This window comes from Kickxella alabastrina (assembly GCF_025024165.1).
Source record: "Kickxella alabastrina strain RSA 675 chromosome Unknown BX661scaffold_4, whole genome shotgun sequence".
Classification (NCBI taxonomy): Eukaryota; Fungi; Kickxellomycota; class Kickxellomycetes; order Kickxellales; family Kickxellaceae; genus Kickxella; species Kickxella alabastrina.
Window position 1 is genome coordinate 68,550 of NW_026251475.1, and position 18,238 is coordinate 86,787.

At 52.1% G+C, this 18,238-nt stretch overlaps 5 protein-coding genes across 5 annotated transcripts; 2 read left to right on the forward strand and 3 right to left on the reverse strand.

The window, feature by feature from the left end:
* Positions 1 to 29: 29 nt before the first annotated feature.
* On the reverse strand, positions 30 to 451 carry BX661DRAFT_140851 (chaperonin 10; the record flags this gene model as incomplete). Its single annotated transcript, XM_051532863.1, has 2 exons — positions 30 to 269; positions 386 to 451. Coding segments are annotated over 2 exons (306 nt in total), but the record flags the coding sequence as incomplete, so codon positions are not given.
* Positions 452 to 1,307: 856 nt separating this feature from the next.
* Positions 1,308 to 3,329, forward strand: BX661DRAFT_177964 (heat shock protein 60, mitochondrial precursor). The gene has a single exon (XM_051534779.1). It carries the CDS (start codon positions 1,463 to 1,465, stop codon positions 3,206 to 3,208), a length of 1,746 nt encoding a protein of 581 aa, XP_051393619.1. The 5' UTR covers positions 1,308 to 1,462; the 3' UTR covers positions 3,209 to 3,329.
* A 1,643-nt stretch (positions 3,330 to 4,972) lies between these two features.
* BX661DRAFT_196459 (uncharacterized protein) lies at positions 4,973 to 12,307 on the forward strand (the record flags this gene model as incomplete). Its single annotated transcript, XM_051538051.1, has 2 exons — positions 4,973 to 5,234; positions 5,706 to 12,307. 2 exons carry the CDS (start codon positions 4,973 to 4,975, stop codon positions 12,305 to 12,307), a joined length of 6,864 nt encoding a protein of 2,287 aa, XP_051393620.1.
* Positions 12,308 to 12,351: 44 nt separating this feature from the next.
* Positions 12,352 to 13,269, reverse strand: BX661DRAFT_71679 (uncharacterized protein). The gene has a single exon (XM_051539442.1). It carries the CDS (start codon positions 12,990 to 12,992, stop codon positions 12,396 to 12,398), a length of 597 nt encoding a protein of 198 aa, XP_051393621.1. The 5' UTR covers positions 12,993 to 13,269; the 3' UTR covers positions 12,352 to 12,395.
* Positions 13,270 to 13,766: 497 nt separating this feature from the next.
* On the reverse strand, positions 13,767 to 14,513 carry BX661DRAFT_196461 (uncharacterized protein; the record flags this gene model as incomplete). Its single annotated transcript, XM_051538052.1, has 2 exons — positions 13,767 to 14,405; positions 14,442 to 14,513. 2 exons carry the CDS (start codon positions 14,511 to 14,513, stop codon positions 13,767 to 13,769), a joined length of 711 nt encoding a protein of 236 aa, XP_051393622.1.
* Between the last annotated feature and the right edge of the window lie 3,725 nt (positions 14,514 to 18,238).

The following is an 18,238-nucleotide window of genomic DNA, read 5'->3' on the forward strand; positions in this document are numbered from 1 at the left end:
GTAATTTATTTTCAAAAAAAGATGTGTTTTTACTCGAGCTTGGCCAGGATCTCCTCGGCGCGGTACAGCAGGAACTCCTTGTCCTTGAAGGAGTCGAGCTTGATGGGGCTGCCGCCGTACGAGGGGAGCAGAACGCGATCGCCCTCGGTCAGACCGGTGGGGATGCTGTTGCCCTCCTTGGTGACGAGGCCAGGGCCGACGGAGACGACGACGCCCTCGTTCAGCTTCTCAACGGCCTTCTCAGGGAGGAGGATGCCGCTGGCGGTCTTCTACATTGCAGTAAATTAAACATTGCCACATAAAAGTTTGCGTTGTTAGATGCAGTTCTTCATTTGATCAAGTAAAAAGGGTATATTTGGCAGGTCAAGCAAGGTGTGTTACTTACGGTCTCGGCCTTGACACGCTGGATGAGGACGCGGTCAAGCAGGGGAACGATACGCTGGATGGCAGACTACATGGCAACAAAGGTGTGTTGTGTGAAAAGGCGTAATGGTTTTTGCACACAGTTTAGTTAGTGAGAAGTCCTCGTTTTTAGATCAATTTTTTCAAAGCAGTGTCCGACTGCAAAAGAAAGAATCACAGTATTTTTTCGCAAGATAGCACCGCCTGCGAGGGGTTTATTGCTGTTCTCTGGGATCCCAAGGCACGAAAGCCCCAGATGTCGAAGGCTCAGCCAAGAGCTGAGGTCGCGGCCGATAACGCCAGTTCTCCTTTAACCATCCTTTCCCTGGCGCTGCGCGTGCCTTAGTGCCCCCTCAAGTATCCTCAGACATGGCTCCAATATATGCTGTCTGCCCTTACCATTATTGTTTGTGTAATTTTTGCAAGTTAGGACGAAATTGAAATGATAGAAAAAATGCGGAATATAGAACAAAAAGAAGAGAAAGTGAGAAAAATATAAAATATTTACACTCGATCTTTTTTGTTGTATCTTGCCTTGCCACTTTGGTTGCGACTTGCCAGTTGGCAAAGCAATCAGCAATAATATCGTGGATCGATTTTCATCTTTTCACTTTTTTTCTTTGCTTGCGGATCAACGTGGGCTAAAATTCAAGCGAAATTCAAGCGAAATTCATCTCGATAGGTGGGTTTAGTGGGTTTGCGCCCAAAAGCGGGTGTGGGAAAAAAATAAAGCCGCACGCAGGCTTACGCTAATGCCGGCTGGAACAGAATTTCATAGAACATTTGGCCAGTGCGCCCGCATTAAAAACCTTCCACGAGACTCCATCATGGTCGTTTCAGCCCAGAAAAGATAAAGGAAAGAGGCTGTGGAGGATGTGGGCGAGTCATCAGAAGCATACACAAAAAGCACAAGACCCAGACCAACTTCATAATTCTCTCGCCTTTTTTTATCCTCTATCCTTTTCTTTTCCCTACGACTGTACATTTTTTATAACCTTACACCCTTTTACAAAAGCTTTTTTTTTTTTTTTAAAAAAAACTAGTTTTATTTTTTTTACAAATGGAGAGCATTTCCAAGATCGCACCTCGTGTCGCCAAGGGCACTGCTGCCCGCAACGCGGCCAAGTCCGTCCGCTCATACTCCACGCACAAGGAGATCATCTTCGGCATCGAGGGTCGCAACAAGCTGCTCAAGGGTGTTGAGACGCTCGCCAGGGCCGTCGCCGTCACTCTGGGCCCCAAGGGCCGTAACGTTCTGATCGAGCAGCCCTTTGGCGCGCCCAAGATCACCAAGGACGGTGTGACCGTTGCTCGCAGCATCACCCTGGAGGACAAGTTTGAGAACCTGGGCGCGCGCCTTGTGCAGGACGTCGCCAACAAGGCCAACGAGGAGGCTGGTGACGGTACCACGACTGCAACCGTTCTGGCGCGCGCGATCTTCAGCGAGGGCGTGAAGAATGTTGCTGCCGGGTGCAACCCGCAGGATCTGCGCCGCGGCGTGCAGCAGGCTGTCGAGAAGGTTGTCGAGTACCTGAAGAGCCAGGCCAAGCCCATCACCTCCACGCAGGAGATTGCCCAGGTCGCGACGATCTCGGCCAACGGCGACAAGCACATCGGTGAGCTGATCTCGCGGGCCATGGAGAAGGTCGGCAAGGAGGGTGCTATCACCGTCAAGGAGGGCAAGACCATCTCGGACGAGCTCGAGATCACCGAGGGCATGCGCTTCGACCGCGGGTACATCTCGCCGTACTTCATCACTGACACGAAGACCCAGAAGGTCGAGTTCGAGAACCCCCTGATCCTCCTTTCGGAGAAGAAGATCTCGATGGTCCAGGACATCCTGCCCGCTCTCGAGACCGCCGCGCAGCAGCGCCGCCCTCTGCTGATCATTGCCGAGGACGTTGACGGAGAGGCCCTCGCCGCGTGCATCCTCAACAAGCTGCGTGGCCAGCTGCAGGTCTGCGCAGTCAAGGCCCCGGGCTTCGGCGACAACCGCAAGTCGATCCTTGGTGATCTGGCCATCCTTACCAACGGCAGCGTGTTCTCGGAGGAGCTCGACCTCAAGCTCGAGAAGGCCACGCCCGAGCTGTTCGGCGCTACCGGTGCCGTCACTGTCACTAAGGAGGACACCTTCATCCTGAACGGTGCCGGCGACAAGGAGAACATCAACCAGCGCTGCGAGCAGATCCGCTCTGCCATGAACATGGCCGGTGTCTCCGAGTACGAGAAGGAGAAGCTGCAGGAGCGTCTGGCCAAGCTGTCGGGCGGTGTTGCCGTTATCCGCGTCGGTGGCTCGTCGGAGGTTGAGGTCGGCGAGAAGAAGGACCGCTTCGTCGATGCGCTCAACGCCACGCGCGCCGCCGTCGAGGAGGGCATCCTCCCGGGAGGTGGAACTGCCTTGCTCAAGGCTTCGCTGCAGCTGGCCACGCTCAAGGGCGATAACTTTGACCAGAACCTGGGCATTAACATCGTCACTGAGGCCATCCGCCGCCCCGCGCGCACCATCGCCGATAACGCCGGCCTCGAGGGCGCTGTTATTGTTGGCAAGACCCTGGAGGACGGTGCCAACGACTTCAACTATGGCTTTGACGCCGCCAAGTGCGAGTACACTGACATGATCAAGAGCGGTATCGTTGACCCGCTCAAGGTTGTCCGCACCGCGCTGCTCGACGCCTCGGGTGTCTCGTCGCTGCTGACCACCTCGGAGTGCATGATCGTCGATGCCCCCGAGAAGGCGGCGCCTAGTGGCCCTGCTGGCGGCATGGGCGGCATGGGTGGAATGGGCGGCATGGGCGGCATGATGTAATTAAAAAATAATTGCCAGCAGTGTGTGTTCCTCTCTGACTTCTTTTTCCAATATACTCTCAATTAAAGACATGAAATACTTTGTCCAACGCGTAAATACTCGTCACATATTTTTTTTGCATGGTGAATATTGTCGTTTGATTTGATCCAACGTTACCAGCACCGATTCATTCATTCGGTGATTATATTTAATCAATTAAAGTGCATAACCAGTTCCAACTCCCTTTTTTCTTCTTCCCAACACGCTTGCATGCCTGTGCATGCAGTATACTGGAAAGCCTGGAGCGCATCATCTTTAAGCGCGAGAATATCATGCCCAGTGGAAAAAAAAAGGCCGGTGCCAACATGAATGAAGTAAATTGATTTGCACATTTTTTCATCATTCCTCGCGCAAGCAAGCACCGGGCAACACCGACCAAACACAGACGATTTGTACAGTGTTGATCCTAATGAAGTAGATCTGCATTGTAAGCGATCTTATGTGCTCGTTATTTTTTCTACAACACTGGCAGTGATTTATAATTAAGTCGCGAGGGTTTTCAATAGCACGCTTGAATCCCAGCATTGGCCAGAAGCTGATGCAGCCAGAACGTGGTCATCGGGCGTAATGATCTGAACGATGTCTTATGGTTCCAGCTTATCTCAGCCTTCACCGAATTACACATTAACGAATAAAAAAACAGTCTTTCCATTTGGTCTTTCAAATGCTTTAATAGCGTTTCACCATGTTGGAAATGTTGCAGTTGCGCGGCAACACAGAGGATATCGCATTTTCCACAAATAGAAAGCCGAGTATTCCAAAAAATATTGGATCGACGCGGCACTCGCTTCTTATTTTTTGAAACTGAAAAATCGTTATCTACAGAGCAGGTACGAGCCAGGATGAGGGGGCGAGGGAAATGGAGGCGAAATATACGTTTTTTGCTGGTATTGTTAATTTTTGAACGGAGCGCGCCCTCGGAATGAACCGCGGGCATTGTCCTTTTTAGTACTGGAAACTGTCCTTTCATGGACAGCGCCAACATTATTTGCGCGCTTTCTACTCTCCCCAAAAAAATATATTTTCGGATCGGTTGGCTGGAAACAAAAAAGAGGAAAAACGGATTGTGGCAGAGGGATGCGTGCGGGGATAGCAAGAAGGTGAGTTGCGTCTTGCGGTCAATGAGGTGGGTGATTACCCTATGCCGCGGCCCCCCTCTTTTCATCCCTCTTCTCGCTCCCGCTCCCGCTCCCACTCGGTTGCGAAGTTAACAGGAAGAGGGCGGCAAGCTTGTTTGTTAATTTTTTGCGCATGCACTTTTTTGTGCCAGCGCGTGCAAGATAATTTTTCGGTTGGGGGAGAAAAAGAGCAAGGGGAAAATAATGAGGCGGGAAAAGGGCGAGAACACTCGAATCAGTATAAAAGCACGCGTGCCCGGCCCCTCTGACAACTGTCTTGGTTCCCTTCTCCGAGGTAGCCTTTTCTTTATTCCATCACTTCGGAGCAAGAGCAAATCAAATCAGATTATACGTTTACACATTTCGTGTTATCACCGTAACTTCTGTCATCATCGAGATTATCTGTCAAGTTAACTCTCTTTTTACCACACAAAAATAACAACCAACATTATCTTTTACTCTCTAAAGCCACAGGCCTTGTATTTATAAGAAAAATTCAACTTGAGTCGTTCGTCAAAGTTGTATATTTCATTCCACACCCCCCAAAAAAACACATTTCTTTTCACCCTTCGTCTATAAAAATCAACACCCCCATATCTTCAAGACCATGTCTGCTATTCCTATCGCCACTAACGTCCAAGTATCGCGCGCCGCGTCGCCGGTGCTCACGACCACTATTGTGCCGCCGTGCACTGCCGCCGTGCCGTCCTATGGACCCAACTGCGCCGCCAAGACCCCTGAAGAGATCAAGGCTTCTTCCCACACGCCCACTCTGGCTGCTCTTGTCCTTCAGGACGGTAGCATCATTCAGGGACACTCCTTTGGCGCCGAGACCAAGTCTGTTTCAGGAGAGTGCGTCTTCCAAACGGGTAAGTATTTTGTTAACAACACTTGTCCGTGTGTGCCGCCTTTTCTTTCCCGTGCTGGGTGATATTTCTCGTTTTGGAAAAATGCTTATGCTGGTATCATCACAGCATTTGCTGCGAAAGCGTCTCAACAATATAGGTCTTGTGATAAGAAAAAACAGGATGTGTCCAATTTCGATCACGTACATACCCGTTATCTCTTTAAGCGGCAGCAGCTTTTTTCTTTCCTTTTTCGCAGGCCCAATAATTTTGATTTTTTTGGGGGGCAGCACCATCAATCAATTAATCACGCTCGCCTTTTTAATTACTAGCTTGCGCAATGACTTTGTGATTGACAACTCAAAAAAAGAACAGAATGGCCTGGACTAAATTACACGCTCTTTTTTTCTTGATTCGTTTCCGCTTACCGCATTTGGAAACATAATCCCAAAAACGGTTTCCAAAACTGCTTGAATGCGAAATATCCTCAAATAGGTATGGTCGGCTACCCCGAGTCGCTGACCGATCCGTCGTACCGCGGCCAGATCCTGGTGCTCACATACCCTCTGATCGGAAACTACGGTGTCCCGAGCCGTGAGGAGCTGGACCCTCTGCTTAAGGATCTGCCTGCCTACTTTGAGTCGAACCAGATTCACGTGGCTGCCCTGGTCGTTGGCCAGGCATCCGCCGAGTTCTCCCACCACCTGGCGACCTCGAGCCTGGGCGACTGGCTCAAGAGCGAGGGTGTCCCGGCCATCTACGGCGTGGACACGCGCGCGATCACAAAATGCATCCGCGAAGAGGGTGTCATGCTGGGCAAGCTCCTGTTCCCGACTAGCATCGTCGGCGAAAGCGACAGCCGTGCGGTGGCCGAGGATCCCGAAACCTCGGCGCTGCTGCCCGAGTACCAGAACGTCACCTGGGTTGACCCTAACGCCACCAACCTTGTCGCCGACGTGTCGTGCAAGGAGCCCAAGCTGTACTCGCCGGCACCCGAGACTGCGATCAAGCGCCCCGACGGCCGCACTGTGCGCATTGTCGCCGTGGACATTGGCATGAAATACAACCAGATCCGCTGCTTTGTCAAGCGCGGCGTCGAGCTGCTGGTCGTTCCCTGGGACTATGACTTTTTGTCTCTTGCCGACTCCATGGACGGCCTGTTCCTGTCCAACGGCCCCGGTGATCCTACCACCATCACAGCCACCATCGAGCGCGTGCGCGCTGCCCTGGCGCTCAAGAAGTTTCCGATCTTTGGTATCTGCCTTGGCCACCAGGTGTTCGCTCTGGCGTCGGGCGCGCAGACTGAGAAGATGAAGTATGGAAACCGCGGCCAGAACATCCCCTGCACGGACATGCTAACTGGCCGTTGCTACATCACGTCTCAGAACCACGGCTACGCTGTCAAGGCCGAGACGCTACCCGCCAATGTCAAGGAGCTGTTTGTTAACGCCAACGACGGTTCGAACGAGGGTATTTACCATACCGATCTGCCCTACTTCTCGGTGCAGTTCCATCCCGAGTCCAACCCAGGCCCGCGTGACACCGAGATCCTGTTCGACATTTTCCTGGACACTGTCAAGCGCTGCCTGGCATCGGGCAAGGTCGAGGGTCCTGTCGAATTCCCGGGTGCTGAGGCTGCACAGGCCCGTCGCGACCAGCTCAAGAAGTGGGAGATCGAGCTGGCATCCGACGACTCGGACAAGTCTGGCCGCATTGTCAACGGCCGCCGCATCCGCAAGGTGCTAGTCCTCGGCTCTGGCGGTCTCAGCATTGGCCAGGCCGGCGAGTTTGACTACTCTGGCTCGCAGGCCATCAAGGCGCTCAAGGAGGAGGGCATTTACACCGTGCTGATCAACCCCAACATCGCCACGATTCAGACATCTAAGGGTCTGGCGGACAAGTGCTACTTCTTGCCCGTGACCCCCGAATTTGTCCGCAAGGTCATCCTGCACGAGCGCCCTGACGGTATCTACTGCACGTTTGGCGGACAGACGGCACTGAATATTGGTGTCAATCTGCGCGACGAGTTCGAGGGCCTGGGTGTGCAGGTTCTGGGCACGCAGATCGAGACCATCATGGTCACTGAGGACCGCGAGCTCTTTGCGTCGGCCATGAGTGAGATCAACGAGAAGTGCGCCAAGTCGCATGCAGCCAGCAGCATCGAGGAGGCCATTGTCGCTGCCAATGACATTGGTTACCCGCTGATTATTCGCGCGGCCTACGCTCTGGGCGGTCTGGGCTCCGGCTTTGCGTCCGACGAGGAGGAGCTTGTGGCGCTGTGCCGTAAGGCGTTTGCCGCCTCACCCCAAATCCTGGTCGAGCGCAGCATGAAGGGCTGGAAGGAGATTGAGTACGAGGTCGTCCGCGATAGCTTTGACAACTGCATCACCGTGTGCAACATGGAGAACTTCGACCCGCTGGGCATCCACACGGGTGACTCGATTGTCGTTGCCCCCAGTCAGACGCTGAGCGATGAAGACTACCAGATGCTGCGCACCACCGCTGTCAATGTTATCCGCCACCTGGGCGTCGTCGGCGAGTGCAACATCCAGTACGCGCTGAACCCGCACAGCCGCGAGTACTGCATTATTGAGGTCAACGCGCGTCTCAGCCGCAGTTCCGCGCTGGCGTCCAAGGCCACCGGCTACCCGCTCGCGTTCGTCGCCGCCAAGCTCGGTCTGGGCATCCCGCTCAACGAGATCCGCAACAGTGTGACCAAGGAGACAACCGCGTGCTTCGAGCCCAGCTTGGACTACATTGTCGTCAAGATCCCGCGCTGGGATCTTAAAAAGTTTGACCGCGTGAGCAAGAACCTTTCATCCGCCATGAAGTCTGTCGGTGAGGTCATGGCCATAGGCCGCACGTTCGAGGAAACCATGCAAGAGGCCATCCGCTCAGTCGACACGAGCTTTGACGGCTTCTCCCGCAACACATACGTGGCTGAGACCAAGGAGGCCATCGAGGAGGAGCTGACCAAGCCGACCGATCTGCGTGTCTTCGCTATTGCCAACGCGTTCCACATGGGCTACACTGTCGAGAAGATCCACGAGCTGACGGCCATCGACAAGTGGTTCCTCTGCAAGCTGCGCGGCCTGGTCGAAACCGAGCGCGCCCTGTCGACCTTTGAGGCCGACCAGCAGATCCCGCGCAACCTCCTGAGCTACGCCAAGCAGCAGGGCTTCTCAGACTCGGGCATTGCGCACTTCTCGAAGCGCAACGAAATGCAGGTGCGCAACACGCGCATCGGCTACGGCATCACGCCGTTTGTCAAGCAGATCGACACTGTCGCCGCCGAGTTCCCGGCGCACACCAACTACTTGTACATCACGTACAATGCGTCAAAGCACGATGTGTCTTTTGTCGACAACGGCGTGATGGTGCTCGGCTCCGGCGTGTACCGTATTGGTTCTTCCGTTGAGTTTGATTGGTGTGCCGTTCGCGCCATCCGCACGCTGCGCGAGAACAAATTCAAAACGATCATGATCAACTATAACCCCGAGACAGTGTCGACGGACTATGACGAGGCCGACCGTCTGTACTTCTCGAACATCACGCTGGAGCGCATAATGGACATCTACCAGGCCGAGACCTCCGCCGGTGTGATCATCAGCATGGGTGGCCAGGCGCCGAACAACATCGCGCTTGCCCTGCACCGCAACAAGGTCAAGATTTTCGGAACGAGCCCCGAGAACATCGACGGCGCTGAGAACCGATACAAGTTCTCGCGCATGCTGGACCAGATCGGCGTCGACCAGCCACAGTGGCGCGAGCTGACCCAGTACGAGGACGCCGAAGCCTTCTGCGATGAGGTCGGGTACCCCGTGCTCGTGCGCCCCTCGTACGTGCTCTCGGGCGCGGCCATGAACGTCGTGTCGACCTCGACCGACCTCAAGTCGTACCTGGAGCAGGCAGCGACTATGTCGCGCGAACACCCAGTGGTTGTCACCAAGTTCATCGAGGAGGCTAAGGAGATCGACGTCGATGCCGTGGCCCTGGATGGAAAGCTCATCATGCACTGCGTGTCCGAGCACGTCGAGAACGCTGGTGTGCACTCTGGTGACGCTACGCTTGTGCAACCGCCCCAGGACCTGGACCCTGTCACCGTGCGCAAGATCGGCGAAGCCACTGCCGCCATCGGTCTGGCCCTGCGCGTGACTGGACCGTACAACATCCAGTTCATGGCCAAGAACAACGAGATCAAGGTCATTGAGTGCAATGTGCGCGCGGCGCGGTCGTTCCCGTTTGTGTCCAAGGTGACGGGCGTTGATCTGATCGAGATGGCGACCAAGGTGATGCTCGGCCTGCCAGTGACCCCGTATCCGAACCGCGGCCAGCGTTTGAGCTACGTCGGTGTCAAGGTGCCGCAGTTCAGTTTCTCTCGCCTGCAGGGTGCTGATCCCATCATGGGTGTTGAGATGGCATCAACCGGTGAGGTTGCTGCGTTTGGCCGGGACAAGTACGATGCGTACCTCAAGGCAATGCTGGCCACAGGTTTCCAGCTGCCAGATCGCAACATCCTGCTGTCGATCGGCTCGTACAAGGAGAAGGTCGAGATGATGGATTCCGTGCGCCGTCTGGCCGACGCTGGCTACAAGCTGTTCGCCACGCCAGGCACGGCCGACTTTGTCCAGGAGCACGGCATCGAGATCACGACGCTGGAGGCCGACATGGCGCGTGAGGGATACAGCCTGCAGGAGTACCTTTCAAACAACAAGATCGACCTGTACATCAACCTTCCGTCGAAGAACAGCTTCCGCCGCCCCGCGTCTTACGTAAGCAACGGCTACCGCAGCCGTCGCATGGCGATTGACTTCTCAGTGCCGCTGATCACCAACGTCAAGTGCGCCAAGATGTTTATCGAGGCAATGGCGCGGTTCAAGGAGGCCAAGTCCTTCGAGATTGACAGCGTCGATTACATCACGTCGCACCGCACCACCGTCCTGCCTGGCCTGGTCAACATCGGTGCGATGTTGCCGTCCGCCGCTGCTGACGTCGAGGCTGCCACACAGGCAGCACTCACTGGTGGTTTCACGACGCTCGCCTTTATTGCCGACTCGGCTGTCGACGTCGTCAAGGCCAAGGCTATTGCCCGCGGCCATGCGCACGCCGACTTTGTTGTTGCAGTCTCCGCCACTGACTCCAACGCGAGCTCGGCCGCCGCGCTCAGCGCCGAGGCCCCGTTCCTCTTCATGCTGATGGACAAGTCGCACGTCACCTCTGTTTCTGCTGCCGCTGAGCACTTCAAGGCCTGGCCCCAGACTTCGGCCGTCATTGCGCGCGCATCTGGCAGCGATCTCGCCGCCTTGCTGCTGCTCGCGGCCCTGGGCCATCGCCAGATTCACATCACCGATGTGCGCCAGGCCGCCGATCTCGACCTGATCGAGCTCAGCCGCGCGCGCGGGCTTAACGTCACTTGCGACGTGTCGCTCTTTGCGCTGTTTGCTGATCGCCTGCCTGCGACCCCCGGTCTGTCCGCCAACGTCGCCCCGCTGTGGGCGCGTCTCTCCTCGATCGACTGCTTCGCTGTGGGCACTGTCCCCGCCGATGTTGCCAAGGTCACAAAGACCGACTCCTCGGACACTGCCGCTCTTGGCTACACTGTCGCCCTGCCCCTGCTCTTCACAGCTGTTGCTGAGGGCCGTCTGCGCGACTTGGATGTCATCGAGCGCCTGTGCATTGCGCCGCGCCGTATCCTGGGCCTTCCCGAGCAGCCTGAGACGTGCGTCGAAATCCACGAGGACCGTGAGGTGCGCATTCCTCCCAGCGCTGCCGATGCGCGCTGGTTCACTTCTCTGTTGAGCGCGCCCGTTCGTAGCGCCGTCCACCGTGTTGTCATGCGTGGCCAGACTTTGCTGCTCGATGGCCGCTTCTTCACCCCTGAGGCTGCGCCTGCCGGCCGCGACTTGGGTCGTGTCCTGCGCCCGGTCAGCTCGGGCCCTGGATTCCAGAGCGTCGCTGCTCAAAAGATCAAGGCCATAGAGACCGCGGTTGTTGAAGCCGAGACTGCGGTTGAGGCCGAGGCCACTCCCAAGACGCCCGTCAGCGCCGCAGCCACTGTTTCCACTTCAGCACCGCTTGTTGCGCGCGATTTCGTGTCGGTGCCCCGCGCCATTCAGACCAACCGACTGGCCGACGTACTTGCCCGCCATGGCGGCGAGAACCCCTTCTACATGAAGCACGTGCTGAGCGTCCGCCAGTTCTCGCGCGAGGATCTGCACCTTCTCTTTGCCGTTGCCCAGGAGATGCGCACCGCTGTGCAGCGCTCCGGCTGCCTGCCCCTGCTGGCCGGTCGCGTCATGGCTGCCGTCTTCTACGAGCCCTCGTCGCGCACATCTTCATCATTCCAGGCTGCTATGCTGCGCCTGGGCGGCCAGGTTTTTACTGCAAACAGCGAGTCGTCGTCGGTTGCCAAGGGCGAGACCCTCGAGGACACTGTGCGCACCTTTGCTTCGTATGCCGATATCATTTCTCTGCGCCACCCACAGCCCGGCTCCGTTGCGGGCGCTTCGCGCATGTGCAGCGTGCCCGTCATCAACGCTGGTGACGGTATTGGCGAGCATCCGTCGCAGGCCATGCTCGATGCCTTTACGATCCGCGAGGAATTAGGCACAGTCAACGGCCTGACCATCACCCTGGTCGGTGACCTGCGCAACGGCCGCACCGTGCACTCGCTGGCCCGCGTGCTTGCCCAGTACAAGAACGTCACCTTAAACTACGTTTCGCCGCCATCCCTGGCCATGCCTGAGTCCATCAAGCGCGACGTTGCCCTGCGCGCGCCCTATGTCATGCAGAACGAGCTTACCACACTCACCGACGATGTGCTGGCCAACACCGATGTTTTGTACATCACCCGCGTGCAGAAGGAGCGCTTCGATTCGCTCGAGGAGTACGAGCGGACTAAGAACGCCTACATCATCGACAACAGCCTGATGCGCAAGTGTAAGCGCAACATGATTGTCATGCACCCGCTCCCTCGCGTTTCTGAGATCGCTCCCGAGGTTGACACCGACCAGCGCGCCGCGTACTTCCGCCAGATGCAGTACGGCATGTTTGTGCGGATGGCTCTTCTTGCGCTCATGCTCTGCCGCGAGTTTTAAGTATTTTCCTACATTACTTTTAAAACTCATTGAACCGTTGATAATAAATGAAGAATGCAATAAAACATCAATTTAAAAGAAATGCTCTTCAAAGCTTGCATAAGAACTCTTCGAGTGCATGGTCTACGGCTGCCGCCTGGCTGCTGTCAAACTTGCCGTAGACTAGCTCGCGCAGAGCGATTCTGAATGGGCTGCCCACCTGCTTCAGCTGCTCCTTGGTGCTCTGGCTGATAGTCTGCTCGGGTTCGTTGTCAATCGCCGCATCCGCCGTGGGCTCCTGCTGGCGCTCCATGTCAACATCCATTGTATCACCTGACTCTGTCTCCACTTGCTGCTTCAGGGCGCTCGAAAGCGGATTGCTTTCAACCTCCTCGGTGCCCACCAGTGAGTCACCGCTACCGACCCCGGCGGGTTTGCTAATGATTTGAATGACAGAGCTGTCTTGGATTGCGTAGTCGCCAATCAGTTTGGAGTCCACCAGCCCCTTGCCGTTGAGGACCAGCCGCATGCTGTTTGCAGGAATATTAGAGAGGCGCGAAAGGTGCTTCTTCACTTGCGAAACCGTGCGAATGGACGGTGTTTCAAGCGTGAATTTGCTCACGGGCGCCTTGAGTGTGCGGAAGTTCAGCGACAAGTTGTCCTCGCGAACTCTGGCTGACGCGGCGGCCGGCTGGATGGATGGCATCTATTCGGTGGTATTATGAATATATTCTAGCCAGTCAGTGAATTGCCTTATGTTTTTGTTTTTGGAGGAATGTGTTGTGTTGAAATGTACCTTGAAGTCGTAGCTGGCCGGCGGGTACTGAGTTCCCTCGGGTGCCTTGGTGTCTGGGTTGCACGCGCGCAGCGCAGAAAGCTGCGACAGCTGGGCGAGCGTCGCGTCGAAGAATGAGGAGCTGGGCATGATTGAGAAAGAGAAATTTAATAATATAAATATAAATGAGATAGAAAGAGAAATTCATAATTGAGAATGAGCGTCACTTATTATTTCGCAATTTTAGTCTTCCCCTCAACCTGTGATCAGCGGATTTTCTGTTCAAATATATTATATGTAGCCTTTTTGTAATATATTTAAAGCACATATTTTTACACAAAAATAACAAGGATAAATATTTTATTATATCCTCTTTATTAATATCGGGATAAACTATGCGTTACTACATTGTTATTAATAGTCGCCCTAACGTATAAAACAATATCATCTCGGGCTTTATCTCTTTTTTGGTAAATATTACAAATGCTATTCAATAACAAAAATAAAATGGGCAATGTCATCATTAATAAAGTCAGAGCTATGGTTATTAATTGTCGAAACATGTTATTTGGCTTTTTTTCAGCTACGTATGTTTAATCTTTCGATTTTTTCAATTTTTATATGAATATTTTAAAAAAGAAAGAGTGAAAAATGAGAAAATGAAATAAATGAGAAAATGAAATGATAGCGCGCGCCTGTTTCGATTCAGTGTCTGGCCAGCTCGCTTGCAATGGTATTGCCAAGTGTAGCAACACAGTAGATGCACATGTGGCCACCAGCCGCGGCCACGCGGTATTTTGCCACTGTCTTCCTCAGACACAGAAGCTTGCTATGCATTTCATCGAGGTCCAGGACGTGCTTCTTGGCGCCGCGCTGCAGCTCTTGTACCTGGTCTTGCAGCAGCTTGTTCTGCTGCTTGGTATTGTCCAGCTGCTTGTTGAGGTCAGTTAGCTTCTGTTGGGCAATTGAGTTCTTTGCCTCAAGCTGACTAGCAGTGCAACTCGTATCCGCGAGCTTTGCGTGAAGCTCAAGTGCCTCACTGCGAGCAGCCTCAGCCTCACGCTCGGCATTGTGCTTGGCCTCGGCGAGAGTGGCCATTGACTCATTATGTGCGGCATTGGCAGCGCTGAGAGCAGGCTCCAGGTTTGCCACCGCGACGCCCGTGCTAGCGCAGGCAGACCCAGCTGCAATTCCCCCAGCCTCCTCCTGGGCGCGGAAAGTTCCCGACTTCTCGAGTCTGGCCGAGGTATTGCAGCGTATTTCAGAAGTTTCGCGGTGAGACTCATTAAGCTGCACGTAAAGCGCATCCATCTCAATGCGGAAAGCTGCGTTCTCAGCATCCGTCTCCGCGCGACTGTTCTCGGCCACAAATCAAGCCACGTATTGGTTTTCATACTCCGTTGTTAGCTCGGAAATCGCGCTCTCAGCCTCATCCAGGGTAGCCTCAGACATATAGTGGGCAACGCGTTTTTCTACATGAGCACACTGAAGCTCGTAGATCATGAGCGGCTCCACTGTTGTTGCTGTTAGCCTTGGGCTTGGGATTAAATAGGGCGCGGCAGGCCTGACAAAGCATGTTAGTTGTGCGTGGCACAGTCAATTAATTTGTTGATACGGCTGTTGATATGGCTAAAGTGGTCTAAAAACAAGTGTTGCAGCAGCAAGAGTAGTGGTGGTCTGTCGTAGGGCTGAGTGCATATTGCGCGCGACAGTATTCATACGAAAAGGCATGGTAAAAACGATGGATGACAAAAAGAAAAAGAATATTAAAAAACAACAATAATAATAAGGAAATGACAAGGTGCTCAAGTCGTAGTGGTGGCGATGGTGATGTTATAAACGAGATATGAGCTTGGAAGAAAAAAGAAAAATGGAGCAAGGAGGAGAGGGGAAAGGACCGTTTTTTATTTTTCAGTTGGGCAGCAATTTTTCGTTGCCCTTTTTTTCTGTTTTCTGCGATTTGAGAAAAGGCAGCATCGAAAATCGAGCTATGCGTTTTGAGAACATAGAAATTGAACACGGCCATATTCTTTGCTCGATATAGGCCAATCACCCCACTTGAATTTTTATGAGGTCGACGCGTTATTCATCACATTGTTATTGCAAATAGGAAAGCATGCATATTTGGATTTTTGCATATCCTTTGCCTTCATTCGGAAGACATCGCATACGCGTGTATGTATCTCCCGTCACTTTTTAATTTACCCTTTTTCATGGCGTGTATCTAGAAAGCAGCTGAAAAAGATCTGAACTTATTAAGACAGAAAAATTTGAACGATTCTTCTATACTATCGAGATGACTTCTTTTCCAGTCTGTCGGGCTGAACTGCTCCAAACAAAGCCCAGCAGCAGTAATATATGCTGATGTTGATATCCATATGTGTAGTGGTGGCTGTGCGGTGGAGCACGGTCAAACAGGGACTTTTCCTTTGTTTACTTTTCTCCGCATGAATCCCAATCGAGTCTTTGCTACGCCAGAAAAAAAGCGTGTCGCGTAAATAATTTACCATCTGCTTGGTTGAATTATTATCACTATTTTCAATTTGTTTCTCTTCCATCCCTTTCTCTCTTTTTCTTGAACGCATCGAATAAACGAGGAGGAAACAAAAAATTGTCAGCTTTTTTGTTGCTGCGCGGGAAAGTAGACAATGCGCCTGCCAAGATGGAGGGTCAAAAACAATCGGCGTTTTGATGATTTGAGGTCTTTTCCCTCCACATTCGACAGAAGAAAAAGAATAAAGCCACAATGAAAAATTGGTTTGCCGACACCCTCATTGTCAGGAACAGCCAGAAAAAGTAGCTATTGGCCTAAGTGGCCCACCTTAACGGTACCAAATCAGAAGAGCTTAAATTGTACAGATGAATCTAAACCAATGCGGACAAGTATTCGGGGCTCGAATGCTGAATGTAGCTTATTTGGCCAAAGAGAGGCAAATAAAAGAGTCGCAGACAAATCATTTTTGAAATTGGCGGTTGCTAGTAGTCTTATTGCACGTAAACAAGCGTTTTCAAAACAGCGCCTGCTCGCATAATCGAGTGTTTCTTTTATTTTTGTCACGCATATTAGTGCTTATTTTTTGTCGTTTAGACTTGCTGTTGCACAGACTGAAGATATGGAAGTGGATGTTGAGGTTGAGAATCGCGAAACAGGATTCCACCCGCGTGCCGATTGATAGGACACTAGTTGGATCATGCAGGGGTAAATTAGGGAGGCATTTACATTGATGCCCAGATATGCTCCCCATTTTGCAATGCACACGCATGAGCGCACACACGCGAAAAGCACAACATTGACTTGCCAAGATACTGGTCTGTTCGCAGACAATCCAGTTCTCGCCAACGGAGCGCACAATTGACAATGTGCACAACAAAGGTGACAAGGCACATATATCAGATGAGGCCGGCACTAGTAGTGCTTTAGAAACATTAGTAATAAAACCCTTTATAAATTCGCCCCTACTTTTCTAACACTAGACAACTAGTGCTCTTCACATCCCCCTCTTATTATAATATTGCTAATTCGGAAAATAAAATGTCGCATGAGGAATCCAATTTTTCCAATTTCCAAAAAGTTATTTTTGGCCCTATTGTTTCGTGTGGTTTTAATCAAGCCCTTGCACAAGCCTCACAATTAAATCGGCAGCGTCTAAACAAAAAGTTAGACGACCCGCGATGAGTAGCTATAGCCATTGTACCAGAATCAGAAACAGATGGCCTGCTTGTAAGCTTTCTGTGAAGCCAGAGCAATTATGAGAAACATTTAATGGCCTGCACCCTAATCGGAAGCATTGGTAATTCAACACTCACAGGCAGGTACGGTGACGGGTACTATTTGCGCTGATCAGTACATGCAGGAAATGTAGATCAGTATTTATTTTATAGCCAAGGCTCGAATTACATTATACCCACGTGCGCTGATTGGAAATATAATTTTATTTGCTAGTTTTCAAAAATGGGAACAAAGAAGGGAAGAAATCCGATGGTCAGGATTCAAAACTCAGGACTGATCAACAATTTATAGAATAGACAGCTTTGTGGTGCCCAACACACATTTCAAGCTACTATCTTCCCTTTTCAAGAATCAAGATCGCCCTCATGGCCACTATAGACATTTCTGTTATTGCTGGCTGACATCAAGGAACACCATGATGTTTACAGCGCTGCCCACACAGCGCTGCCCCCTTTTTCAGTTCCAGAAGTAATTTCTAAGACTTGAATATATCGATTTAGACCCACATTTTTATAGAGCACAAGCTTGACTCAATTCTTTTTACAAATAAGTATCGGCAAAAGTTGCCTTGCAATGTCATATTCTCTCTCTCCTCATTTAGCGTATTTTGTATATAAAATTAAATTGTTGACTATAGATTATTATTATTTAAAAACCATTGTTTGGCTATCTTTGGCGTGAACTCTGACAATTCTAGTTATTGTCAGTAGTCGCAAGAGCGAGCTGTTCATGATTTTTCAATTGTCCCACCCAATTTTGCGTTTGAGACCCGGCACACCGTTTTTTATAAACGATGCGCACATATGTATATATATGCAGTCAGTCAGGGAATGTGACCAATACTAGCACATTACAAAACAGCCAAAATACCATCAGGTGCACTTCCCAGAGTCACTGTGTGCTATCAGAAGCCAGCAGACAGATCAAACTACTGATGCAGCTCTGCGTCAAACACGTGTATACAATCCAGTACACAGTGGGCCTACTAGACGCAGGAGAAAGACAATAAAATTGTGTCAACTTGTCTCGGGTACAGCTTCAAAAAAACCAAAACGCCAAAGAGCGCCCACTGTCAGGTGCCAACTTCCGCATTGCCCAAACTCCAACATCGATGCGCACCAGGTGTTGCTCGGGAACAGCTTGTCCAACTATTACATAATAGCGATGCGCATATTTGTGCAGTTGGCCACTTTGGCCAAGTACACTTAGTTTCCCTGCAATGAAATTATAATTACATTGGTGAAGATGGGGCTGTTGATTGCAGTCATCTAGCTTGGCTCCAGAATGAGTAAATATTTATGCTATCAGAGTAGCAGGCACAACTTCTTGCTGACAGACCACACGGTGCAAGGCAACTCTGAGCCGCTGATCATTGCGTCAACGCTTTTAATGTCAAATGGATCAAGGCTCTAAACACTTGGCGTTTGTGGATGACTACCCCCACAGA

Coding starts and splice junctions, on each gene's coding strand:
- BX661DRAFT_177964 (XM_051534779.1), top strand. CDS start 1,463: ATGGAGAGCATTTCCAAGATCGCACCTCGTGTCGCCAAGGGCACTGCT.
- BX661DRAFT_71679 (XM_051539442.1), bottom strand. CDS start 12,992: ATGCCATCCATCCAGCCGGCCGCCGCGTCAGCCAGAGTTCGCGAGGAC.